Here is a 27,755-nt window from a genome sequence, read left to right as displayed (position 1 = left end):
ATCCGCTTCACATATGAAAAAGGGAAAAAAACGGCAGCAAATATAGCCACTCAACGGTACTTTTGTTATGAATTGAGCTTAGAAAAAACGCGACGTGACCTGAACATGTTGTTGCGAGGATTGTAATAAAGGTGATGGCAAAATTTCTTTTGTTTAAAGTTAGCATTCAATTTCATCGTTAAGAGAATCAGTAAAGGTTTGCGTAGCCGTGGATAGTGAATTCTCATAATAAATTTTTCTAGCTTTTGACGTGCATGGTATTGAACAACAATATCCATTTTTAATTAAGTTTTTAATTTATGAAAATATTAACTCAGATGAGAGTTATCGGCAGTTTTATAACATAAACTTATCTGCGTAAGAGAAAAATGGATAATTTTCAGCAGGTAGCTAATTCAGTATTTTAACTAATCAAATCATTTAACAAAATATTTTGGCCTTTTCTGGCAAAAAGCTCGATTAAATGGGAAGTTTCAGGCTCTCGTACTCTTCAAATTGCTTCAAAATTGTAAAAATATGAATTAAATTAAATTCTATAGTTCCAACTTTCCGAAACTTTGATCCGTATATTAAAATTAACTTTATTTACCTTGTCCTTAAACTAACATAAAAAATATTCTGCAGCTTGGGGAACATTTCGAGTTGAGATTTTCGATTTTGATTTCCTTTAGAAAAGAAAGAATCAGTCATGAAAAATTAAACTGAAAATGTGTAAAATATTTGTAGACGCACCTCATATAAGTTTTTAAGTCATCCATCGTTTTTCATTCAGCTTTGCTTTTCTTTTAAACCACGTCACCGTACATAAAAGAATGATTTATAATATACAAAAAGCCTTTTAAAAATGCGCATCTAATGAACGCAGTGCAATCCATACGCAAGGAAGGTCAAGTCAAAAAGCAGTGATCAAGATGGATTCACTGCGAGAATAATTCGAGCATGTTTTACCGAGATAGAGGTAATTAATCTGCGACAAATATCTCTGGCTGGTGGCCGGATAGCAAATGGTGCCGAGCGAAGCAGACGCAGAGTTATGGCACAAAAAAGCTCATAGCTGAAATATTATCGCCATTAATTGAAGCTTGCTCGCTCGCGCCTGACGCACGCGGGCCAATCTGGGCAAAAAGCGGCCGGATTCGAGCAACTTTCTTTCCACTTCCTCTGCAGACCCTCCGACGAGAGAGCGTTTGATGCTGCGGAAAAAACACGCTCTTGCTATCGGAATTCGCTAAATTGGACGAGATATTGGATTTTGATAACAATTCTCGTTTATTTCTTCTTCTTTTTTACTCGCGGCGGCGATGAGAATCCTTGCCAAGTGGCAGCCGACTAACTTTCTCTTTTGGCCCAGATCTAATTTTAAGTAAATCAAATTGTTATCCGAAACGGCTCTCGTAGCGACCAGATAAGTGAATGAAAGGAGAGGGAAAGAGATAGAAAACATGAGAGCGTGGCAAAAATCAAGACTTGCAAATGCGGCTTTGGGAAACGCGCATTCCTGCTCTGGAGAAAGCAAAGTTGCAGAGCAGACAACCCGCGCGTCGCCCCTGCTCAGCCGGCTGCATAACTCGAAATCCGGGTGACGATGCATTAAAGTGGGTCTTAACAGGACATGCATGATTTTTATATTCATATTTGTTTCTAGTAAGTAGTTCTTTGAATATATAGTGTTTCATAATGTTGCAAAAAATCATGATACAAATCATATAAAGGCATGCTTTCGAGTATAAATTTAATTGCAGATTTTACCCAGTATCTCGAAAAAATTAAACAGCTTGGTCGTGTTTTTCCGCTTGATTTTGATTCCTCTCATCGCGATCTATCCAATGTACGAATTATGAGCTAAATTTTCCTACTGGCGAAATAAATCATGATTTACATCAGCAAAAAGATTTTCCACAATCATTCAGTACAGCTCCACTTTAAATTCCTCCTTCCATTCCTTCAGCCGCGGAGCGACGCAGAAATACGTAATACACCTGCAGTACATTGCCAGCGCTTTATGGCGCATAAACGTCTTTTGCTCGAGTAATTCCAGATATCATAAATTATAAATAAATCCCGCACCGAAGACGTGATGCTTATCGAAATGGGTCGGAATGAGAGAGTTAATGCGGCCGCCGCCCGCAATCATCCTCTTCAGCCGGTGAAATGTGTGCCAGAACCGATATCAAAACTGCAGGAAATGAGGCAAAAGAGCCAATATTCGGCGTCTCATCGAGAGACCGTAAATTCCTCGGGCGGCTGCAGCAGCAGTCATTATCAAATCCGCACAAGTCGTTTTCCCCTTGGATCACTCGTCGATAGATCCGAAGAGAAAGCTTGCGCGTCAATCTTCTCGGAGAGAAAGAGAAAAAGGGCGAGACGTGCTCAGACGGTTTTGCTGCTGCGGCAAAAACGGGCAAATGGATCGTTTTTTTCGCTGCCGCCACCGCCGCTCAACATCAGTCAGCCCGGCTAGCTACTCTCTTGCTTAACGGCCGCAATCGGGGGAAAGGGCCAGAATCAACATTTTCTGCGCTCGTCGACGCTTGTCGCTGTTTTATTGGCGATCTTCAACCTGCCCCTATCCCGAAACAAGCGGATGGGGTTGCAAAAACAGCGTCTTCGAAGAATAAATGAACACGCTCGCGTTTATCGATAGTTTGGGTCGCAAAAAATGTACCGAAAAAAAACGCAGATGAAGTAAAAATATTTTTAATACTATGGATACGTGAAAATTAGCTGCACAGATAAGAGTTTTTGAACCCTTGAACTGACAAGGAACAATTAGGATGATGGTTACTGGTTAATATACTGAAATCGACCAATTTTCAGCCAATCATTGTAGATAAAAAGAAGATAAAAACATTTGCTTTTGGTTTTAAGCTTTCACCACGTCAAAATAAATCATTTTTCGCCAAGAATGCACCGTAGCAAGAATGAATCTGAAATCTCAAGTCGGAGTACCAGAAAGTGTAAATGAATAGTGGCGCCGTCTGCTGGCAGCACCGAACACTTAGGATTTTTCTAATTGGTGAGTTAACGCAGATAGTGATAATCTGTTAAATCATTGTTAAAAATTATAAATCAATCGTTAGTTTAAAAAATTAAAATTCTTTATTAATTTTTACATTTGTAACAAATTTCATTTTTTGGAATGAGTAAAAGCTGCAAAAAATATGTACACGAAAAGAATAGATTTTCATCATCTTATATACAGATGTTTTTGCTCCATGAGACGGCGTAAAAAAGTTTCAGTTGAGCAAGGGTAAACCTCCTGCTTGAAATTTGAGTTGTTTTCCGTAGACAACACAGAAGAAGATCAGCTTCCCTTTCCCTCCGAGGAGTCAGAATGTAATTAACTCGTTTTTGCTGGAACCCAAAGAGAGGAGTGGAGCAGCATTTGCCCTTTAATCTCGGTGCCGGCGTTGTTTGTGCCACTCTCGAGAATGATTGCAAAACAAGTCGCGAAACAAAACTAGAACGCTTTTCTTATACAACAATGGCACTAGTTTGAAAGTATATGTGAGAGAGAGAGAGAGAGAGAGAGAGAGAGAGAGAGGCGCGCAGGAGAAACTTGAGCAAAATGCAAATTAAACGCGCGTTTAATTAAAGCGGGCGTCGAGATCTATGGCGGGTGGCGGCGGCGCGCGGCGGAGTTGTAAAACGCAAATAAGAGCTGGGGCGCTAAATTAAGAGGGTAACTCAGTGGCTCTCTCTCTCTCTCTCTCTCTCTCTCTCTCTCACTCTCACAGTCGAGATTAGATTTTAGTTTGGGATTATTACGCCGGCTGAAATATGCGAGTGTTACACGCTGCCATTAAAGGAAGGGCGGCGAACGCGAGAGCGAGCGCAGGGTCACTACACACTTGTCGACCGCGCCGGTGACATATGGGGCTTCATTACGCCGGCGGGACATTAGCAAACCATATAGAATATGAAATGCAGCAACAAACGCTCGCTCTGAATTTTAATAACCAGCCCGGTGGCCGTTGTGAATTATTTCCAGCACCGACAATCGTTAATTCGCTGCAGAGATTTCGGTGCAAAAACAGAGTTGTCCCTCAGCACCGCGCGTGGCAGCTGGAATAACGCCGCTCACTCTCGTATTTGCATTAACAGCAGTGGAGTTCTGCTCAGGTTTTACACTCTAAAACAAATATTTCAATTGTTTGACTGCCGGTATTCCGACTGTTATTGCGGGGAAAACGGAATTATCCTCATTTTTATCATAGCAGTTTTTCATGTTTGTATTTCCATCGATGTATCAAAATCAATCGCATTTTTAACACACGCGTGTGTTTTGCTTGCTAGAGAAACACCAATGGAGTTAAATAATTTGCCATTGTTGATTTTCCAAAGATAGAATGTAAATAAACATACAGTATTTGTCGATTGAAATTATCGAATATTGATTATTTCCAGGACATTAAAATTCAATTTATATTGAATGTTTAAATTATGAATAAGTTATTCATGGTCTTTTTTATAAAAGGAAACACTTAGATGTGACAAACACTATCCATTTCTTATCTTTTTTGCAGAATACATTAATTGTTTTTAAAATCAATTTTCAAAAATGGACAGATTTTGTAGTATAGTTGCCTGCATTGTTAAAATAAAAGAAATTACGATTTGCATCAGCAACATTGCTAAACTTTTTACATATTTCAATCATAGACCTGATAGTGGCTTTTGAAATGAACTAGTTAATTTTCACACTTCCTATAAATAAGATAGTATAGTGAAATCCTAGATTAAAAGTTATCGTAAAAACAAGAGTTTTCATTTGGAATCTCAGCTTGACTGAGAGTGTACCCTCTGTGGAAAAAGCTAAACTTCTACCACCTTCTCATCTGTGATATAAATGAAGTCTAAAATTTTTGAAAAAAACCACCCGAGGTTGTTTTTATGTTCAGGATGAAGCCTGGTTTTAATTACATTGAACATAAATGAAGTCTGTTTATCGCCAGCTTCTAAGTTTGCAGAGCCGAAATATGGATCCAACCTGATACAATCAATGACTAAAATCTGTTGTACACAATTTTGAATGAATGGAAAATACCGTAAATGCCAAACGTTTACACATTTTCGCATAAAAATTTACAGTAATGGTTGCATGGCAGCGTATAATTTTTCTTCCTGACGTGAGCCAATCATCGTGAGAATTGCAGTGCAAACTGCGCAAACACCCCGTTTGCAAAGCCGAAAAGCACCTCTAAAAAAACAAATTCCTCCTTTCAAAAGATGTTGATGGGAGGGAATTTTATTTTCGTGCCTGCAGACGAGTCGATTTGGAAAAGCAGGAGAGGAAGAAGTCGAGTGTCGGCGACAGATGGGGGCAAAGAATATTGCGTCGGGGAGAAGAAGAAGAAGAAGAAGCCGAGGTGGAAATGCGTTTAATAAAATCGGTGGCAATTTCGATCGGATCTATTTGTGCCGAGCGCAGGCACTTTCGCGGGCGGCGAATGCCTGTGGCGGGGCCCTAGGGTTGCCAGAATTTCACCCACGGCTCGTTTCAAATCGTGATTGATGAGACACCGACGCTTCAGATTTTCAAAGTTTTTATTCCGCGAATCTTTCAACTGCAGGATGGATTGTTTCCTGCGATGGCAACAGTTTCAAAGTTTCGATTGGCGGAATGAAGCGACATTTTCAGGCCGCTTGGCAACCCTGGAAATGGGTCACGAGGAAGATGAGTTTCCTCTCGAGAAATATTGACAGCCGCTCTTGCTCGAGTGGCAATAGGCGGGCCCGTTTAATGTATTATAATTTTATCTGGGCTCGCATCAGCGGGGCGTTCAAAGACGAGCAACAATTCCGTCCGCCCGCCCGCCCGTCCGTCCGCCTGCCCGCCCGCAGAGCAACAACTTTTACACACTGGCGCTCTCCGCCGAAACAATGGCCGCTTTAAGGAGTTATCTTTCGCGGAGGAGCAAGAACTTGTGCGGCTTGCCTCTAATGAGCCCGCCTTTTGTTAATTGGAGCGAGCGCAACACACAGTCGCCTGCACTTTCGACCCCGCAAAGCAAAAGCCCAACTTTAGGAGAGCAGTGCTGCTTTCTAGACCTCGGTTGGTCCGATACATTCCCCTTGCTATCGATTGGTCCACCGTTGTTTTAGTTTTATTTCATTATTGCAACTTGGGGAAGAAAGTTTTCAACTGAAAAAAGTAAAACGAGAGCAGCGAAATTAAATCTCAATCAGAAAAAATTGCAAATATATCGGTGCATTACAAAATGTGTTCATACAATTTTGAAAAGCTATGTCTGTGGATAAAAATTTATAAATCAAGTTAAAATATTTTGATGACAATTTTAGCTCTGAACAAATGCACCCATACGTCACAAGACTGATTGAACCTAATTATGTAATTTGCTCCAATTTGTTATCCCCTGTAGTTAGAAAAAAATTATGCGAAACCGAAGTTTTAAAAAATACCTACTCTCCTCTGCTTAATATATGTTATGTTTGCAAACACAAAAAATGGGATTTTTAATAAAGCAGATCGAACTCCACAGGCACATCAGGAACTTTTCTACAGAGGCGAGAGCAACAAAAAGGATTGACGTGTGTTTTTTTCTTTTCCACCTTCCAGAAGCTCATCGCTGACGATATAGAAAAATTTTCCGACTGGCTCTTTTCAAATCAGCAAGTTGTTTCCTACAAAGATGGAACGTCGACTGCTCCATTGTATGCGTCATCTCTTCCGCGTCATTCGCACGTGAGGCAAAAGGTGTAATGCTCGAGATTGCTTTCTTTCAGTGGGCGGACGAGTCGCCGCATTCCGGGCGTTGCTGCCTCGCTCGCCGCATGACAGGGTCACAATGGAGTCAGCGAATTTTGCATTCTGCTCCGACGGTGCAATTAATCGCAATTGCTATACCAACTACTGCCCGGCATTCTTTGCTCCACCCAGCAACGGACTGGACCAACAAACTTTCAAATGAATAAAAAACAGTTTACAACATTTTTATAATTACTTTTTCCATTAATAGTTAGAGCTGTGAATTTTAAAATGTTTTTTATGCATGGTTTTCTGGTTGATTTAGACAAATTTGTCACAGTATTTCAGGTTTCTACATGTATTTGAAAAATAAAATCACCATCCATTTTTTTGTGATTGAGTTCGGAAGAAGCGCCCAACAGCATTATTTGTCACTCTTGCAACGGTTGACCAGAACTGGGAGTCGGCCTTCCACAAACAGACATGAATGTGTTCATACGACACTCCTGCCGGGCATTCCTTTTTTAATGTGTAACATCAAACAACACGATGAATTGCTGTATTTTTGTCAACTGTGATACGCCTATTTCTTCAGCTTTGACAAAATATGCTGCAACTTTATGTGAAGCTGCCAATGGGTAATTGTGAATGTCTGTTTGTAATAATTATTTTAATGTCAGTATTTAATTTTATAATTGGTCCTGGTAGCGGCAAAATTGCGCAACTTTCAACAACCAAACGCGAATTTCTTTGTTGCAAGAAAAGGGCAACAATCCATTCGACAGTGAAAATTTGGGTATTTGTTGAATGATGCGCAAATTTACCGCGACCAGGACGAATTTTATGTTTAATTTACTATCATTTTTTTGAAACCGAATAAAATCTATCACAAAAAATTGTGTTTGTTTTCGATTGGTTAAAAATTGATTTAAACCAACTTATAAATGTTCAATACACATATCAACACTCGGATCAGTCCGTGCCTGTTGCGAATGAATGGCGATTTATCAGGCTGCGCGTTCTCTAGCTCCAGTCGTGCACGCGAAGGTGGCAATAAAAGTGGAATCGCTCGGCAGCAACAATTGCGCTCGTGATGTAACGCGCGTGGTCGTTGTAGGGGGTGTGGGGTGGCAAGAGAAAGAAAGAACGAACGCGAATTTCAGGCGGAGCGGAAATTTTCGTGCCGAGCAATAGGGATAATCATATTGCTCGCTTGGCTGTGAAGCGTCACATTGTGTGCCGATATTACAAAATTTGCATGTGGAATGCCCGCCCACCCACCCGGCCGTTGCCGAGGAAATGATGAGCGTGATAATCCCGTTCCGTTGTAGCTTTTCTCGCGCAACACTGCCTTTTTCTTATTCTTCTGCCGCCCGACGCCGTTCGCTCTCTGCGCAATATTAAAACTCAGCCACACGAACACGATCGCGCCCGCCGCCTTCCTGCAAGGCGTTAACCCCGGTCTTTTTCGGTCGAGCAAAATCTCGCAATTACTGGGAGCATTACAATCCTCATTTTCTCACTTTCTCGCCTCGGCGCGGAAAGGTTATTCTTGCGGCTGAGTTGATTTGCATGTTGTTTCTCACTTGCTTTTCACCCAAGCTTTTTTGTTTAAGTTCTTTGCCGTAAAATTGAACGATCCGGGATAAAAAATGTACTTAGGAAATAAAAAAGTAGCTCACCTGCAGCGTGGAGCGCACCCGATCCGAGGAGGACATCGATGCTACCCTCGGCGAGGACATCTCCGTCTTGGTAGCTGATGCTCAGGGTGGCGTCCTCCTGCTGCAGCCTCGCCAGCACTGACGCCAGGTTGGTACCGCTCGTGTCCACGGCCGTCACCTTGTCGTCGTCGTCTTCGTCGTCGACCCCGACGGCGGTGCCACGCAGCTGCAGCGTGACGACGCCGTCACGCGTCCCGCCGCCTCCGCCCCCGTCCCCCGAGCTGCCCCCGCTGTACATGAAGACGGCGTGCGTGGGGCTGGGCGACGCGTACGACGCCGTCTGCAGGGGAAGACGCACACCGGGCACATCGTGCAGGCCCTAAAAACATGAAAGAGAAATATTGTTAAGTTAATCTCTTTGAATCAAAGCCAATTAGTAACTGGCTCGACAAATGACAAATTTCATCATCCCCCTCAAGATTTAATGAAAAATGGCTACATAATTCGCTTTTTAAAGTATGCTCAGAATTAAATCCCAAAAAGAGATTTTATTTTAGAGCTTTAATAACTCAATTAATTTTTTCCTGGTCATGGAAAGTAAAATTATGTAATTACAATTCTCTACGGTAAAAACCTAACTCCTAGCATAATTATTTGCAGCTGTGTTTGTCTACTTGTGCAGTTTTTCTGATGTCAATCGGCAAAATTCACAATAAATGTAGGCAGTAAAAAGAAGCTACACTTTGCTGCAAAACGCTAAGTAGTGCTGTCAAGCAAAAGCAATTTCTCATTACTGAAAGGTGGAAACCTATTTACTCGGCAAAGAGTCGTTTCATTAAATTACACTGTCCAATTACCAGCGACCGGGTCGTCGCGGGTGGGGCGCAGGAAATAAACAACAATAATAAATTCAATCATGCCATCCATTTTCAATTAAGCACCGAGTCGTATCTCCTCATTTGTTCCAATTGCCGGAACAGCGAGAGTCGATTCGTCTGCTGCCTCGTTTTTCCTAATGAGCAGCTTTGCCGTCTTGACGAAATTGCCTCCCTTTAGCCATGTTTCGCTCGTCATCAGCCACGGGACGCCACGGTTCGTTGGATAAACGGATTTGCAGCGCATGGCGCGGCAAGGTGAGTGTAATTACGAGTGCCATTCACAGTGAGAGAGAGAGAGAGAGAGAGAGAGAGAGAGAGAGATGCGCATCTTGTGCTTGCAATTTCTGTGTATATCAGCGCCTCCTTTGATATCTAAACTTTTAATTAGATGCGCGATGCGCACCATCTTGCAAAAGGAGAGCCAGTATTATTTTATTAAATCCGTGCCATCTTTGCGATGATACGGAAAAACTTTTGCACGCTTTTTGAGCAAAGAGGTGAATCTTTGGTGCCATCTTCGACTTTTCATAGAAAATTTTTAGGTAAAATATTTTCAAAGTTTTGGCTTATCTTAAGATTTTAACGAATCAAGCATCTGAAAATTATGTTCTTTGGATCTATTAGCAGTCTTATTAATTTTACCTGTAAAATGCTACAGTTTTCCTTGATATTTTACCGTGACGATTAGAAGCTAAAAAATATTCAGCCAACAGAACCAAATTAAAATGAAAAGGTAGAAGACTGTTTATCCCATTTTAAGCCTCATATAACATAGTGATGGAAATGTAGGTTAGATTGCTGCGCCCGAGAATGAATGTAATCCATAAAATGAGTTTCCAGTCTTGCTAGATAAAAGAGGAAATACTCTGCAACTTGTGTGCTTTTATTCAGGAATAAGTGCTCGAGTGATTAATGCCGATTGCTTTTTCTCGAAAGTTTGATCAATTCCAGCATCCAAAGCAGCTGGATGCTATGAAAACGCTCACGACGAGGAGAAAATAACCGGTCGATTGATCAGCAAGCCATTTTCCGCCACCCCAGCAGAAGAAAGTCTCGGGCAAACAGAAGCCCGTCTCTGTCAGCAGTGCAATGATTAATACGAGCGCTTGCTGGGTGGGTACACACACCCAGCAGGCAGAGCGGATGTTTCTTTTCCGCCTGCGTTCCTCTCATTAGATTTACGAGCAATTATCGGTGCTCCAATTGGCTGGAAAGCCAACGTTCGAGAGCGCCCAGAAAAGTTTCAATAACAACGCCAGCGATGACGCAAGGAGAAACAATAAAAAAGCGGGCAATAATTGATGTTGGCGTCCGTAAATCATGCGGGGTAGGAGAGACGGACGAACAGGCTGTGCGTTTAGTTTAATTGGTTTTTTTTCTTAAAAAAACTAATTGATTTTGTTACAAAAAATAGACTCTAAATGAATACAAGAATTTCTAGAAATTTCATGATTAAAAAACTAATACCTATTTTGTTATATGTGTCTCTCGATTCTATATTTCTTTAATCTCAATTCAATGTTAAAATAAATTTTTAACGGAATTAAATTGCCCGTGTTTAGTTGATTTTTTTTCTAATTTGCTATTAACTTAACGACGAAAGTATATGCTTTGATAAAAAATCAATTTAGAACAGGAACAGTTTTTGTATTCCAATTTCCCCCTTCAACAACTTTCTAAATTTGTTATTTTTTAACTCTCGAAAGCAATAAAAAAATGTACCATTAACAATTTGAAATTTCATTGGAATCTCTAGAACGTAAATAAATTAATGAACAACAAAATTCGTAAAAATGAAATTTTTCGTTAAAAAAATTTGAAACCCTATCCTAATATTGATAACAAAGTTTGTCAAATTGTCTTTTGATTAAAAACTCCAGCTAACAATCAAAATTCTATAGTAGTAATTAATTACTTTCCTCGGATTGAAAAATATCTAGCAAAATTATGTTCATTAAAAATAAATATTTTCACCGTTAAAAGTGTCTTAAAAGAAACGGGGTTGACTCATGAAACAAAGAAAAACGCATAGCTCTAGCCACGCCCCACTTCCGTCCGCCGACGACAGATGGAACTGCTTCCCCGAACGCAGCCTCCGCCGCGTGGCAATAAAATTTCGCCGTTTTAATTAAGCACCGCGCGCGTGCACGACTCGTAAATACTTAACGCCCTTTCCTTAACGGCCAATAACATCTCACGCCGATGCAAAAAGAGAATAAAATTGGCCTTTTCTTTTCTCTGTTCTGCTGGAAATCTGCGATCATCAGCGGGAAACGCCGGCAACATATATTCAGCACACACAGCTCTCGGGATCGATTTTCGCGCACGCGGGGCAAACTGCCGTCGGCGATAATCGAATCATTTGGTGCGGCGACATTTTCGCGAATTCACTCAAACGGAATCAAATTATTTTTACCCACGAGCGGAAATCAAATTATTTTCCACCGCAACTGGCTCGTTTAGCTCTGCAATCCCCCGTGCTGACACACACGTGCGCGCGCGGTGCGGCAACCCAACTGAAAGTCAAATACTGCTAGTTTCAAAAGTGCTGCATTCGCGCTTCGTGTGTGTGTGTGTGTGTGTGTGTGTGTGTGTGTGTGTGTGTGTGTGTGTGTGTGTGTGTGTGTGTGTGTGTGTGTGTGTGTGTGTGTGTGTGTGTGTGTGTGTGTGTGTGTGTGTGTGTGTGTGTGTGTGTGTGTGTGTGTGTGTGTGTGTGTGTGTGTGTGTGTGTGTGTGTGTGTGTGTGTGTGTGTGTGTGTGTGTGTGTGTGTGTGTGTGTGTGTGTGTGTGTGTGTGCGCGCGCTTGCCGCCTAAATGTTAGCTTTGCTGCTGCAATCCAAGCCCGAAGGGCGCGTTTCTGATTTCACTTCACAAAGCGTGTCTGTTGGGAAATGAATTGCAGTGGGCGGAAAAATTGCTCAATAAACTCGAAAAAATCAATTGGATCGTATTTTCACTCAATAGGACATGTTAATTTGAAGAGGATGTATTTTAGTTAAAAAAACATGTTGCGAGAGTTTATTTTTTTAACGGCACAATGGCGTTTTCATTAGCCAGTTTTATCAAAGCAAAAATATGTCATTTTTGTCCTGAGTTAAATTTTCTATAAAAATGTCAGGGATAAAAGAACAGATCCAAAAATGTGAAGTTAATTGAAATACCTAACCACGCTCAAGAAAGTATTCCAATTTGTTAAAAATTTTCTTTTAAATTACTCAGGCGTGGATATAGCGAGTCATAAATGATTCCTTGGACAAAAATTGTTATCTTTTATCAAAGACTAGCGAATGGTAGTAAAACTACCATAGTTGTTGGATTAAAAGGTGCACCTTGTTAGAGCAAATTGGGCCTGCTTTCTTGCAAAATGTGTAGCTGTGTAAGAGTTATAGCCGATTTTGGACCGTTTTTAACGGTTTAAAAAGGTTTCAAATGGTAAAATATTGCCCATTCAATGGTCCTGTACCTATTTGCATAAAATATTAAATTATCTAAATTTCACAACCATATTACAAAGCCCATGAACTTATTCATTCACTAGCAAAAAGGCTTGAATGAGTTTGCAATACCAAGAATATCCCAGCAGCGCTGATGCGAAAATAGCCGTTGCCAGGTCCATTCAGAGATCGATTCTGGACGAAGAGGAGGAAAAGATGGACCGAAAAGCGTCGTTTTTCATTACAAGTGTTTATTAGCTTTCGTGTCGGCAGATATTGTGCATCCTTTTTCGTGCCGAACACGTACTCGACGCAGGCTGCCATCAGTCGCAGAAAGACATCTGCGCCCACTCTCTGCGCGTCGGTTTTGCGTGCAAAAAGCACTTTTTGCCGAGTGTCAACACACACACACACACACGCACGCTCAAAGGGCGGCAGGCAAGAAAGTTGCCCCATTGAGAGGCCGGCAGTGCAGATGATGGCTGGCTGATCGAAGTCTCTGCCGCTGACAAATGCTCCATACAAAGCTCTCGCCATATTTCCAATCTGCGCGTCGTGCAGCCCTTGCGTGCGGCCTCCCTTGACCCTGCATCCAGAAAAAGAGCGGCTTTTCTTAAAGTTAATTAAAAGCACTAGCCCGGATGCTGCCGTTCCTTTCTCCAAACGCACGCACGGCGCCGCCGCCGCTCGGTTGTTGTGAAAAAGATCAAAGGCCCGGTTTTGCGCCCACCCGCGCGCCCATTTTCTCCTTTTTATCCCTCTCTCTTTGCTCTCTCCGCTTCTAAACGAATTCATTATTTTTGAAGTAAAGTTAAAATATGAAAGCATTTTAGTCTGCACGTTATACAGGAGGCCCCAAAATAACGTATTATTCGAGCCACTATTTTCTGAACTCCATAAATGGTACACCCAATACGAACAGTGCCTCGTTGTAGGCGACTTTAACTGCAACTTTAAAGATCACGGTCCACTCCTGAGCAGTCTGCAACAGTTAATGAAAGATTTCGGGCTTAAGCGTTTGCCAATCGATGACACGCATTTATCTTATAACGCCTCGACCACCATTGACGCTATTCTGTCCTCGCCAGAAACGTCGTGCGCCAGCTATGGCAAACTCGAAAATAACCTTTCGCATCACTATGCACTTTATGCCGTTCTCGACCTGGAAGCGTCCGAAATTAGCAGTAACGCTAAATTTGTGCGAGAGTTCAATAAAATTGATCAGGAGCTATTGTTAAAGCGCGCAATCGAAATACGCTGGCACGACTGTGAACCCGAAGCCAACCTCGATGACCGAGTAGCGAAATTCACATCAAATCTCACATTGCTTTTCGATCAAGTCGCCCCTAAGAAACGCATCAAAAAGTGTACCAAATTCAAGCCGCAGCTGCCCGCAACAATTATTGAGCTTTCCAAACAGAGAGATAAAGCGCGGAAAAAAGCTGAAAAGGCGCAGGACGAGGAGTCGTTCAAGTCGTATAAAAAACTGAGAAATAAAGTTAAACAACTGACGCTAGGCTTTCACAAATCAATAGTATTTAACACCCTGAACGAGCTGGCCACATCCAATCATGTCTGGGGCAAGCTGCGATCTCTAGGCTTGATTAAAGATAAAACTCAAATTGTAGACAGTCACCTTCCAACAGATAAATTAGTCGAAGAGCTCACGATCAGACGAGCTGCGGAAGTGTTATTAAAAATCAAAGCTGACTTTCGGCTACCTCGCACTATTGTCGGAGAGCAGAAATTTTACTTTCAGTACGTCACACCTACAGAGGTTAAATACGCTCTCAAGGGGATAACTTCCTCAGCAGAAGGGGTTGACGCAATTTCTAATAAAATGTTAACGATGTCGATTGATATAATTTTACCCACGTTGGTTTTCCTGATAAATTCGTCACTTCAATCAGCAATATACCCCAGCGAATGGAAAAAAGCCATTTTAAAGCCGCTGCCAAAAGTGCGACGCCCAAAATGTAGCTCTGACTACAGGCCAATTAGTATTTTGTGTACCATCTCGAAAGTACTAGAAAAAGTTGCTTACGATCAAATTATTCAGTACCTACAGGCGCACGAGGTTATAGACACTTTTCAATCAGGATTCCGCAGGCTGCATAGCACGACCACGGCGCTCCTCAAAATAACCGAGGATTTACGCCTAGCCATTTTCCGCAACGAAATCTCTCTGATGGTTTTCCTTGATTATTCAAAGGCATTTGACCTTGTTGATCATGCTTTACTCCTCAGCAAAATGCGCCAGCTCAATTTCTCTGAATCAGTGATAAAGTTTTTTAAGAGTTACTTGTCCGGCCGACTGCATGCAATTCGCGGTTCAGATGGTAAAATGTCTCAGTGGGTCAGTATTGAGGCTGGCGTTCCTCAGGGAGCTGTTCTAGGCCCACTTCTTTTTTCAATATTCACGCACGATGTGGTCAGCTTATTTAAAGGTCGGTGCAGCTACCATTTGTACGCTGATGACATTCAATTATACATTAGTTGCAAGCCGGATGAAATCGAAAGTGGCATTCTCAAAATGAACACAATATTAAGCGACGTCGTCAACTGGTCTGAAATGCACGGCCTGAAACTCAATCCACGCAAAACGCAGGTGCTGTTAGTGGGCTCAGAGCGGCAACACTCCCGCGTACAGCTCGACTCAATCGGCAAAGTTAAAATTAAAGACAATGAAATTCAATTTAGCGATGAGATTGAGTTGCGTGAGGTTGAATTTGAGTTCAGCGAAAATGTGAAAAATCTAGGCATCGTTTTTGATAAAACCCTCTCCTGGCATGGCCAAGTTTCGCGAATTTTTCAAAGAGTTTACGGCACCTTAAAAAACTTACAAAAATTTAGAAGCGTAACCCCAGAGAAAATAAGAGTGCAACTTGTTAAGAGTTTAATCCTGCCCCATTTTGACTATGGCGATATTGTGTGTTGTAATCTCAGTACCTGTCAATTAAATAAGCTACAAATACTGCAGAATAATGTAATTCGTTATATTTATAATGTTAAACGTGGCCAAAAACTGTCTGATCTCTATAAAAAATGTCAAATATTAAATGTAATCGATAGGAGAAATCTGCACTTGTTAGTGCAGACACACAAAATTCTGTACAAAAATTGTCCGCCTTATCTGTGCCATTTAGCAACCAAAATGTACGATGTAAATCTTTTTGGCAGGACAAGAGCGCATCAAATGAAACTAATGGCCCCATTTGTAAGTGTTGAAGTGCCCGAAAACTGTTTTCAAGTGCAGAGCTACCGCCTCTGGAACAATCTTCCGCCGAATTTGTGTCTCAACGGAAACCAAAGTGCATTCAAGGAATTTTTAAAAGAACAGTACCTCAAGAAATATTGAATCACCTCTCTTTTATACAATTATGTTCAAACTGATATTATTTTGTCTGGATATGGCAATGTATGGGGCAAAATAGCCCTGCAGAACCATAATAAAGATTACTTTGAAACTAAACGCACACAAAAAGCAAGCAACGCTTATGCAATATTTACGCCGATGGCGCTATATTATTTTTCTTTCTGCGAACGTATTGATTTAAATTTGCGAAGTCATTCTGTGTGCCTGAGGCTGATCAACCAGGAAAATTATGTGGGCATCGCGAGCAAATTGTGTGCTGTTTGCCATTGAAAATGGTAGAGTTCAATGTTCTTAGAAGACTCGTTTGGTTTTTGAAATTATTTTCCTCGTTACTTCAAGAAAGGAAAAAAATCAGCCAAGAAATGAGTGAAATGTAACTTTCATTTTTATGAATGTATATTTTATTAATTTTTATAAATAGGATTAAGAAAAACATAAATATTCTCAAGATGTAAGCCATATTAAAATGTAAATAATTCAACTAATTGTAAGCCGTTTATGAACGCATGCTTCGCGTGTGCGTTGCAATGTGAAAATCCGAGTCAAGTGCTGGCTGATTTGCGCCTACATTTGACACTCTTGCATTACAATGACAAGTCCATTCATAATTGGAAGGATTGCGAAAGCTTTCCGAATCGCTACTTGCTGGTTTGCACCATTTCAGCATGCGTGAATTAATTTCAATAAAAGACCTGGTGCGGGGGCAGCAGTAACATGAGGTGGTCCTTTTCTCTACTTGGCGGCCTTCTCAAATAAGACCATATTTATTAGTTCGCGATGTTATTGGGACATGGAGGTTTCACGAATTGTTCGCTATCGGGGGGTCTTCCATCTCACAAGAGGTGAACAGATAAAAATATCACATTTACATTTCCCACAAATTTTTAAACACGATTAATGAAAAGCTTCTAATTGAAATTCTAAACATCTAAACATTTTGCAATTTTAACTTGTGATCTTTGGCTGTTACTGTTGATTCTCTAGCAACGCAAGTTAACATCCTCTGTGCTCCTGGAATCTTTTTCTGTATACCGTCAAGAATAAAAAAATATAATCGAAATTAACTCGATCCCCTGAACATCTCAATTGACAATTTAAAAGATTCAATCTGCATTTGATGACATTCGATTTCGCTAGCAAAGTGCACGGCGACGTTTGCAGTAATGGTTTTTGCGAGGCTCTCACGCAACGCTTTTTTCACTCTTTCTCGCAGTAATGAAGTCCCATTCCATTGCTGCGGATACTTCTTTATCTTTTCCAATCCGCATCGAATTTCCGCGTGTTTGCATTGCTCGGCACGTGAAGCACTCAGACCTAGCAAAGAGGAATTGCGACGACCTTTTTCGATGCCGCGAGCTGCTCGGGCAGATTGAATCTTCTACTTCTCTCGAGACCTGTTTGCATAAAAACGAAAGACCTGCGAGGTTTTTTCGCAACCGCACACCCACAGCAGGTAGGTAAACATTGGTTCGCAAATTATTTACTCACACTCGCTCTCTGGCGTGCCGAGTGAATCTATTTGCAATCCAGATTCTGTCGCAATCCAATCGTCGCTTTTTGCTCTTCTTTCCGCGCAGGAATTAGTGTGCGCGCGGCGGCATGTTGATTCAGCCGACGGGGTGAGTGCTTTTTTGCTCTCTCGCTCCCTCCTCAGATTTCAATTTGACAGCTAGCTCGAAATGATTCCCGGCTTCAATTTATATTCTGATCAGTGATTTTATTTAAAGGGTGACAAGCACTAAATTTGAATTTTGCTGGAATTAATTTTAACAAAGGGAGGGGTAAGTTTTTAAATGAAGTTTTAAATTTTCTTAGATGTCTAAAATTAAATGAGAGGAAATGTAGAGCTATGAAATTTAGAGCCGGCGGTCACGGTCGTAATAGTAAATTAGAGTTTAACTGCGTGGTACAAAATAAAATGGCTTTCTCTTCTTCTATCTATAAAGATCTTGGAGTCACTTCAAGCTTCACAGGTTAATGTTTCAGTGAACATAATCAAAAAAAGAGTGAAAGCATCAATTCTTGCTGCGGGCAAAATTAAAAATTTGCCGAAAAGCTCTATTGACACAGCCAAAAAATTGTTTGATTTTTTCTTTTAATGTGCAAAATTTCTGGCGGAGTTGAGCACTTTCGTCAAGCTGTTGCTGAAGTTGGGAGTCTCCCGGCGGCACTGATCGTAGCCGGCAGGCAAAATATGCGACTTTTTACATCACGCAAAGTTTTAATGATGCTCTCTTTAGATTTCGCATGCGGAGCGTCTAATAAAGCTGGATTTATGCGGGCCCACCACTGCTGCATTCTCGTGCGTTTAATTAACAGTCTGCTTATTAAATTCCTGGGCAGAGAGGAACAAGGCGATATTGCCCGTCCGACGTGTGCTGCAATACAAACATATTTACATTAAGAGCCGCGCGCCAACTTCCATCTCGGCGCTGTTTACACTCGAACAGGCACGACGGTCCTGCCCGAAGAGCACCCTTGAAAAGAGGTCACCGACGGGGGCACTAACAGCCGCTTATCGATCTCGCTCTCAGCCGCACAAAGGTGTGATTCTTGAGCAAAGTCATTCGCTCGCCGCACCTGCTTCAAATTTACCGTCGTCTTCTCTGCTCCCCCGCTGCAGGCGGGGGCCGTCGCCGACGCGACGCACTCAAACACCCTCTCTGCAGCCCTGCCGCTCTCGCTAATCTTCTTTAAACTTTGCTCGGCGCCCCGCAGCACTATGCTCACCTTTTCCTTCCTGCCCCCAGGACCCCTTGCTTCCCCGCGCGTTGTGTGTTTTATCATCCCCTCGGCTGCAGCAGAGCAGAGGCAGCGCCCGTGTCATTAAATTAGTCATTAAAAAGCGCTTTTGATTCGACTATTATCGCACTGCCAAATTGTTCCCCCCCAAATTGCCGCCGCCGCCGCATTCTCTCCTGCGTGTATTATGAGGGGCATTAGTCTTTTTCCCCTTTTTGTCAGAGTTTCGCTGTTGTTTTCAATAAAAATCGAATATTCTTGAATTGTTTGCAGCTGCCAACGTTTTACCTTAATCAGGGATTGAAGTGCAAACTGAAAAATCTAGAAAATTGACGAAACTACGATAATCCTTAATGTCCATAGCCACAAGCAGATGGCACTATCGTTTTTTTTAGTTTAATTTTATACCTGGCGAAAATTGAATACCTGGCGAAAAATAATTTCATTTGAAGTGCTGAAAACCACAACCAATTCAGCTATTAGTAAGAAAAATATCGAAAATTCAAGTCAGAAAATCTTTGCTATCGTTTCTACCACGCAAATTGAAATCATTTAACGCCAAGGATGCACTTCAGCAGGATTGAATTTGAAATCACAATGAAAGTAGTAGAAATTCATTGCAAATCAAACGGTAGCACCGTCCGTTACCTGCTCCAAACACCATCAAGAACTGTCCCAATTGGCCAGCAGTTATGCAAACGATCCAGTTTAATTTTAGTTCTCCCCAATGCTCCGTAATTAAGTTTTTGAAACCACCAAGATCTAATTACACCTGGTTTGCTTTTCGGAGTAGACTTTTATTTAACTTCATCAGCCTGAAATAAAGACCTTGGGCCTTCTTCCAATTCAATTATTACAATGGAGCATACGCGCACTTTGCAGCAAGAGGCGTCGGAGCGCGTCGTTGACCAAGTTAATTGCTTCCTGCCGAGCTCAAAGGGCCGCAGGTCACTCTCTGCTGTCAGGCCCCATAAAGTCGGGCCGAGAATTCGTTTCCAAGCCGCTTGATCCACCGGCGAGGAAGCACGCGCCCAGGCAGTCAAGGTGCGTGCTCGGCCGCGCGGAAACGAATGAACGCTCGCTCTCCAGAGCTTCCACGTGCAATGCCCGAGAACAAATGCATTCGTGCAACCACATTCAGACAAAATGGACTCTTGTGTGAGCACCATTAACCTACTCTCAGCATCTGTAAATGGAGAGAACCAGTTTTCTTTTCTGCTTCTTATTTTAAAATGGTGCATTACGCTCTCATTGCTGGGAAGAAATACGGCTTGGGAAGTTTTTTGTCTCGTAATGTTGAAAAATAAACATTTCTTAAAAAAACATGTATTATTTCAGGCAGCGTCCTGTGCTGACCCAAAAATGACAAAATTAATCAGTATTGGGGCATTGACTATTATTGCGTATTTGACCAAAAGGGCACAGAATTGGATATTAAAAAGTTCTTTATTGTAGAGAGCATCTGCGTTTGGAGCTCAAAACCAGAGAAAACGTTTTTATTATCGAAACGACACCCCCGGCGCAACATTTGCATTCATGTTTTGAGGGCTATAAAGAAAGCGTTCGTTCATCCAATGAATTCAACTAATTTCGCCTGCGCCTGCCTGGACGGCCAGATCCTCGGGCTAAAACTTTTAACAAGCATTGTTCATTCGGGGCCAGATATCTCGTGAAATTGTGAGCAAGTACTGTCCTAAAACTCTACCTTTAAAACCCTCTAAGGCACGTAATTCATTTTACGACACACTCTGGTGCGCGCACACAAAACAATTCCGGCTCTCTCTCTCTCTCTCTCTCTCTCTCTCTCTCTCTCTCTCTCTCTCTCTCTCTCTCTCTCTCTCTCTCTTACTTATGCCGGTTATGACAAAAATGAATCGTTTGCCGGCGCCAAGCCGTAATCCCATCGAGCGAGCGGGGCGGGATTAGTGCTAAAACGTCACTCAAAACTTTGCTGTTGCCGCGAGATGACTTTTTAATGCGTGCGCGCTTTCGCAAACCAAGAAAGAAGTTGTTTTGGGCGCAACTTGCAATTTCTCGCCAGCACAGCAGCAAGCTGCGCTTAATTTGCATAACAGCCAACTTTTTACGCTTTTTGCGACTCGTCTCGTTAATACCAAAGTAAGTTTTTCGCGCGCGCACACGTGCGCTCGGCAGCAGCCGTTTTACGAGCTTGTCATCTGCGCCGGCAGCTCATTTGCTGCGATATACATTTATTCAAATTCGCTCTGATTTCGCTGACTGAGGATGAAAACGGCTGGAATTCACCATCCATTGATTGAATTGCCATTAAATTGCTCCGGCGTGCCGCACCGCAGCGCACGACATTATTTTTCCGCGCGTGTGTACATTCTCGTCCGCTGACGGATTAAAGATGGAGATTCGAAGTCCCAAAGGTGTTGAGTGTGGCGGCTGCGTCGACGGAAAAATGGAAATTTTCAATTCCACCCTTGGCTGCGCTCGCTGCTGTTTTGCATAATTCGAACACGTGCCACACCCACTTCATCAAGCGACGCGCAAAATGGAAATCACTGCCGAACAGAACAAACGCAACTCTAATTCTGATTGGTATGAAATACGAGTCGAGTTTGATTCCTGGGAAGGTCCGCACTCGTGAAATAAATTCGGTTCCAAGGGAGATGCATCGAGTGAAGGCAAAGTTTTAAGGCTATTATATAATATCGAAAGTTTTGTCAGCAGTGCAAATAGCAACACCAAAGATGCCAATTATGGGCCATCGTTTCCTTTGCCAGCCTGCTTAATGTGATTTCCAAGAAGAGCAGGAAAAACAGCTTTTTGTCGCCAATTTCGGGCCACTTTCCATTTTGCTTTGTGACGACATTTGTCCGCTCACGCACTTTCAAAGGCAACGGGGAAAAAGTTGCAATGGTGGCCTCGCAAAAACCGATGTTTTGTCATTAGACTAAAGGGCCCGGAGCAAAACAAGACCCGCAGCGGCAGCACACATAGAGCGAGAGAGAGAGAGAGAGAGAGAGAGAGAGAGAGAGAGAGAGAGAGAGAGAGAGAGAGAGAGAGAGAGAGAGAGAGAGAGACAGACAGATAACAGAGGCTGCTGCTTTTGGATACTGTCATTTTTGATGCGGAATTTCGCAACAAAAAATGATTAATGACTTGTGCGCGAGCGAAGCGGGTTGGCTGCTGATGTGAAAGCGCAGCAGCAGCAGCAACGGGCTGAATGAAAACTTAATAAAGTTCCCCCTGCTGCTGCTGCTTCTGCTGCTGCTGTTGGCGGAGCGTGCGTTTATCGCCGCCGTAAAAAGTGAGCGGTTTATCTTATTTTCTCCCTTTCACCGGCCGACACAAGGACGCGCGCCAGTGGACGGCTATTAATTTGGCCCGTCTTAAAAAGGAAATCATCATCAACTCGAGTCAACAAACGCACTCGGGCAGCAGGTGCTTCATCCACTTTTCCGAGGGCTGATCAGTGAGAAAGCGTCATCCATCTTGGGCAGATTTGCCGCGTGCTCTGGCCGCGGCAGCTGCTGTGAAAACTTTGCCATTAAATTGCCCGAGAAGCGGCTGAAAGCAATCTAATTAAATTTTCATCCCCTACTCCGCACCGTGGTTATTTTAGTACAAAGCAATGCGTGCTCGAAACTGTTGTTAACTTTGCAAACGGAGACCGAAGCTGCCCACTTTTTAGACAAGTGCGATCGGTAACTTGCAGATGCAGATACAAAGTGGATTGATGTACAGGGGAACAATTGAAAATTTTTAGAACTGTTGACCGCAATTAGCACTTAATCAAATGATTGTTTGTAACAACTTGTTGTAATGTGCAATAATTAAAAATGGACCTCGCTACAGTTAAAATTCAAATTTGACCCATTTTCGCCAAAATTTACATTGTTTGACCATATGTATTTTCTACGAAGATTTCGATTCCTCTCATCAAGATCTATCCATTGGTTTGGGGAGCGTTGGAGCATAACGTCACGTGTGACGTCTCATTTAATATTGAGCAACTGCTAAAACCATTTAATATTAAAATTAAATAATGATCGATGGAAGTGATGACATTCACATTGCTGATGGAGAGCTAAGAAAATTCAAGTAGCTTTTGGATATATCTACATTTAGTTCATCAATAAACAATAAAAAATCCAATGGTTTTTGCTCGCAGTTTACGGAAAATTCCGTCGAATTCTTTCTTAGAGATCATTTTTAAAATTACACGAAATCTAATGGTCAGACTCGTTTTAAAAGTCTGCTTCATTGATAAAAAAAATTGATCGACAAAATAATGAAAAACTGTATTTTTGAAGTCCAATTTTTGTTATGCTTTCGTGAATACTGCTTTGAAAGGAATGGCTTTAATGGATTAGCAATCTCTTAATTTTTCTTTTTTATAATATTCTTTTATTTAAAAATAGCCTAAAAAAGCATATTTCCGTGAAAAGTCTTAACTGTACTACGCGATTCATGCTCGCGTGGTGTCTAATATTGAATTAAATTAAAATTTTCTACCCTAATTATTATCTTAGTCTAATGAAACAACATTATTCGTAATTGAAAATTAATCGAGTCAGCTGGTCATATCCCATCCCATGAATGTGATGTGGGTCACGGGTCGTTCGTAATTAACCCTGTGCTGACACATTAGAGTAGTTGTTGCTAAAATTCCAGAGCAAAAACTTGCTGTGACCTCGAGCACAGGTTTCACCTTTCCACAGTGTCGGAGCTCATTTTCCGCGAAACTCGCTGTGTATAGAATAACGCTCAGCAGGGAGGAGAGCGTGGGAACGCGCGGATATTATTTCAGTGGTGGCAAAAGTTGGCAAGCGGGACGAGCGCGCGCGTGGCGAAAATCTGAATATTTATGAGCGGCCCTGAATAAATATGATTATTATTTGGCCTCCGTAAAAGAAGCCTTTTTTATGACACGCTCGGCGTGGCACTTTGTTTTTATGTAATAATTCTCGGGCGGGCTGGCGGGCGCAAACGCAAACACACACACACGCGCGCGCTTCCTACTTGGTCTCTTGCATGAAAAATGTACCGAGTTATGGCTGGCGGCGTCGTAAAGAAGCACGCGCGTGTGCTCCGCAAGCGAATCGGCTGCGTGAAAAATGAACGTTGCCGTGCGGGGGTCATCACCGGCCTCTCGGCCTCTCTGCCTAGCCGTGAGAAATTAATAAGCTGGCGAAACGCGACCAAAGGAAGAAAACTTTGACTTCCGCTTGACACCTTTTCAATTACATTTTTGCACCTATTGTTAAACTCAATTTTGATCAAGGCGAGTGTGTATTTTTACTAAAAAACGAATATTAAAATTATGTCTTGAAAAGCGAACTTGTGAATACAAACTTCTAATTGTTGGTTGAAACCAGCTGCCACGCGTCTGAATTTATAATCATGTTTGCTGGAGCTAGCCAACTAGGTGCACGACACCAATTTACACAGAGCCATACATATGGGCGACAGGCGGACGAGATTCATTCGCACGAGGAGAAATCTGCCTGGTTTTTGCGTCACGAAATGACCATTTAGGAGACAAACAGCCATTGCTTTCGTCGCGTCCTAAGACACGAGCGCGAGGAATGCTTTTGCCAGGCCAATATAAATTTTCGCAATTGGCGGAATAGCTCCGTCGGGTGTTCAGTGTGTGTGTGTGAGTGTGTGTGCCACGGCACCGAGAGCGAGGGAGAGAGAGAGGAGAGAGTGTTGACTACATATTTGGACGCCATTAAAATCTCTTGTGCTCGTCGTCTGCGCCTCGCTCGCAGCAGCCGTTTGTTATCCCAGATGGTACGCTCGCTTTTTATTCAGCGTGCGACTCGAGAGCCGAGTGCGAGAGAGGCCATCAGAGTGTACTTGTTATGCAGAGCGCCACATCTGCATACATTTCCATTTCCCAGCAGAAAACCCGCCGTTGTTGGGATAGGTTCGGCTCGTTTCTTTTACTCGCCAGTGTCTATTTCCAGCGTTCTATTAATACATTTGAAGTTGCTCTTTGCAGCTTGGATTAAAATTAACAACAGTTTACATTGTGATTTTTTTTGTACAAATAAAATAGAAAAATTAAATGGTAATTTGTTCATGTTTTTGCTTGATTTTAATTCCTCTCGTCGCGGTCTATCGTGTTCGAATTATGAGGGTTTTCCCTGTTGAAGGAATAAATCAAGAGTTGAGATGTGCAAAAACATAATCGATTAATGGAATCGCGATCATTTTGTTTAATATTCCTAATCAACCTTGGTAGGTATAATTAGTGAATAGTCGGTTTTTAAACGAGCAACATTTTATTTTGCTAACTGTCATCAGTGAAATAGCAAATGCAGTGAAATGTAAAATGGGGCAATGGTTCTTCGGAAATTAAAATGAGAAGGCGCAGGACAAAATAATGAGGCTTTTACTGAGATTATTTTTTTCGAAATCCAAACTCCATTGTGGACAAATTTGAGATCTGCTGCTTTTTTAAATATTTAAAGAAAGATAAAATTATATTTTTAGAATTCCGCTTTTACAAATCCATTTGAACACGATGCGGGAACAGTCACACAAAGGGATGCAATATCCGAGTTATGCAACCTGCTGAGCGCGCGCGACCAGCGGGTTGCAGAGCCGTGCATTTCTGCCGCTGATTCAACACGACACCTCTGCAGCAGCGGCTCTGCCTTTGAAGTTGCAGATTAATTAAAAATCGTGAATGTGACACATGTCGCGCTGGGAGGGAGAAAGAGAGCGCCGTTGCCGCGTTTTTCTGCCTGTTTCGTGCGGCTCAAAAGCGCTTTATTAATGGCGAGGTGTTTTATCTCTCTGGCTGCGCGCGAGTGAGACATGCTCTCGATGATACGAATCTGCGAGCAACCATTTGCGCTCGTTTTTAGCTTTTCATCGTTAAAACGCGACGGAAGACTAAAAATTTGAGTGATTTCGTGAAAGAGTGAGCGCACTCTATGAAATTTCCTGGTACGTGGGCTTTGCCACGTTTTCATACGGATCCTCATTAGGCACATTTCGCCGCCCTTTGGACGAAATGCAAATAAAAAGTGATGTAATATTGAATTCTTGTTTTTTTTTAAAGTTAATTAAAATTATGTGAAGAAATATTAATAGAATTATATCATTTTTCACATGAAGCTACATGTCCTGGAAAAGTTTGGAATTATTTTACCTGAAAATCTCATTTAAAAGGTCAAATTGTACGATGTTCCCACGCTTTGTGACCCACGCCACACTTTTCTAATTTACCAACTACGCACCCATTTCAAATTTCCGACGAGATGCCGTCTTCCAGTGGTCAATGTTCAAAACGAATCTGGTGGACGTTTTTTCAAAATAAAATTGCAAAATTTCCACAAATGGGAGCTATTTTTAATGAAGAAACTTGACGAAATAAATAAAATGTTAAACGTTTAACATCCAATAAATTGCATACAATTGCCCTCAAATCAATTGTGCTAAAAGACACCGATTAAAATATACGACTCTTTGAATAAAATAATCGAATGTTTTTGCGCATCCCTATATATATTATTTCCTCTGTAAATAATTTTGCTTTTCATGGGAGAAGCCGTTGTGAAATCTATTTGTTATCATTTGTTTTTTTTTTCTAAATATAAATTTAATTAATAATTGACCATTTTAACCCCTGCCTCCGCCTTGACAGATGCTTGCTGCCAATTAAAGTTGAATTTGCTCTCGAACGTGTTTCTGCTCTGCGCGTAACGCGTGCCGAATGGCCAAATATTAATCACACGCGGGACGAACAAACTTTTTGCGGGGCCATATTGTTTCAATTATTCTTTGATCCCGTTTTTCGTCAGCTATTGTGTTGCTGTCGCGTGTAAAAACATTCGGCTCTCCTGTCCGCTGGCATTAGGAGAGAGACAAAAAGACGAGCGACGGAGCGACCGGCCGACCAGCCGACTGGCCGGCAGCTTTAGTGGCAGTAAAAAAAGAATAAAAACGAAACACGCGTTTAGTCATGCCAGCCGCTCTTTTGTTATTGTGTGTCCGACCAAGTGAAACGAGTCGACCAACCGACCAGCCGTTTTTCACTCGAAACCTTTGACTCTCGCGGAGGAAAAAATGTCCCGGGGCGCTTTAGAAAATGCTTCATTGATGTTTTAAGCTGAGCTGGACCATATACGCGGCTTGAATAGAGAAAAGATTCCCTTTTATTTGCTCCCGCCCTCTGCGAGACGTCTTCTTTTGAATCATCTGCTTAAAATTTTATATGTTATCTGCGAGGAAAGGGAGAGTGTTTGAAATGTAGGTCACTGCCTTCCGATCCACTCCGAAGCCCTTTTCCAGATGCATCGTAAAACTGACAATACATCTTGTATTTCCTGCAGTTACTTGATTACACTGTCGAAAAATTAAAAGTACAATTTGATAAGCATCTACTTTGTCAAATGACATTGTTTTCTTCAAAAACATAATATTTATAACAAAATGGATTCAAATAGAGCAAACAAAACATATCGAAAAAATTATGGAAACTTTTGTAAAGACGAGGCAAATAGAAAAAATGGATTTTGTTATTTAGGCTGAGTACGAACTCATTTTTTTCGTTTTTTCCTTTCGATCTTTGTTCCGCTATGGACAAAGGCTGCGCGAGGAAAGAGTTTCGTCCTTTATTTCACCTCTGGCCGTTGGAAAAGCTGCATGTTTTGTCGAGGAACAACACGGAGGCCGCACTTTGCGAGCGAGCAATTCGCGCGACCCGCTTTGTTCGTCCCGCGAGGAATGTGGAGACAGAAATAAAACACACGAGGGAGAGCGTCGAGCGAGCGGTGGTCTTGTCTCGCGCGCGACGCGAAAAGTAGCCTGCACTTTTACTTGTTGTTCACGATTGGCAGAGAAAATTGTGTCCCGGCCATATCCTTCCTAATTAGCGTCACTAAATCCTTTTTTGCTTGGCCAATTAGCCGCCAGAGGAATGGGGCTGCTTGTTGTTATTTGCTGAAAAACGGGCAAACTTGGCATAAA

The 27,755-nt window shown here is 42.0% G+C and overlaps 1 protein-coding gene across 5 annotated transcripts in view; it reads right to left on the bottom strand.

Annotated features, from left to right (window-relative positions):
- LOC135947653 (pneumococcal serine-rich repeat protein-like) overlaps window positions 1-27,755 on the bottom strand; it is a 162,520-nt gene that overhangs the window by 53,368 nt on the left and 81,397 nt on the right. For all 5 annotated transcript variants that reach the window (XR_010575699.1, XM_065496531.1, XM_065496532.1 and 2 more), the window contains exon 3: window positions 8,392-8,749. Coding sequence is in view for 4 of the 5 variants with exons in the window: in XM_065496531.1 (XP_065352603.1) it covers window positions 8,392-8,749 (358 nt within the window). In the remaining variant the exon portion in view is untranslated. The remainder of the gene's footprint in view (window positions 1-8,391; window positions 8,750-27,755) is intronic.

Source organism: Cloeon dipterum, chromosome 1 (genome assembly GCF_949628265.1).
Source record: "Cloeon dipterum chromosome 1, ieCloDipt1.1, whole genome shotgun sequence".
NCBI classification, from domain to species: Eukaryota; Metazoa; Arthropoda; class Insecta; order Ephemeroptera; family Baetidae; genus Cloeon; species Cloeon dipterum.
The sequence above is the reverse complement of the archived record's forward strand: the minus strand, read 5'-3'. Positions and strand labels throughout refer to the sequence as shown.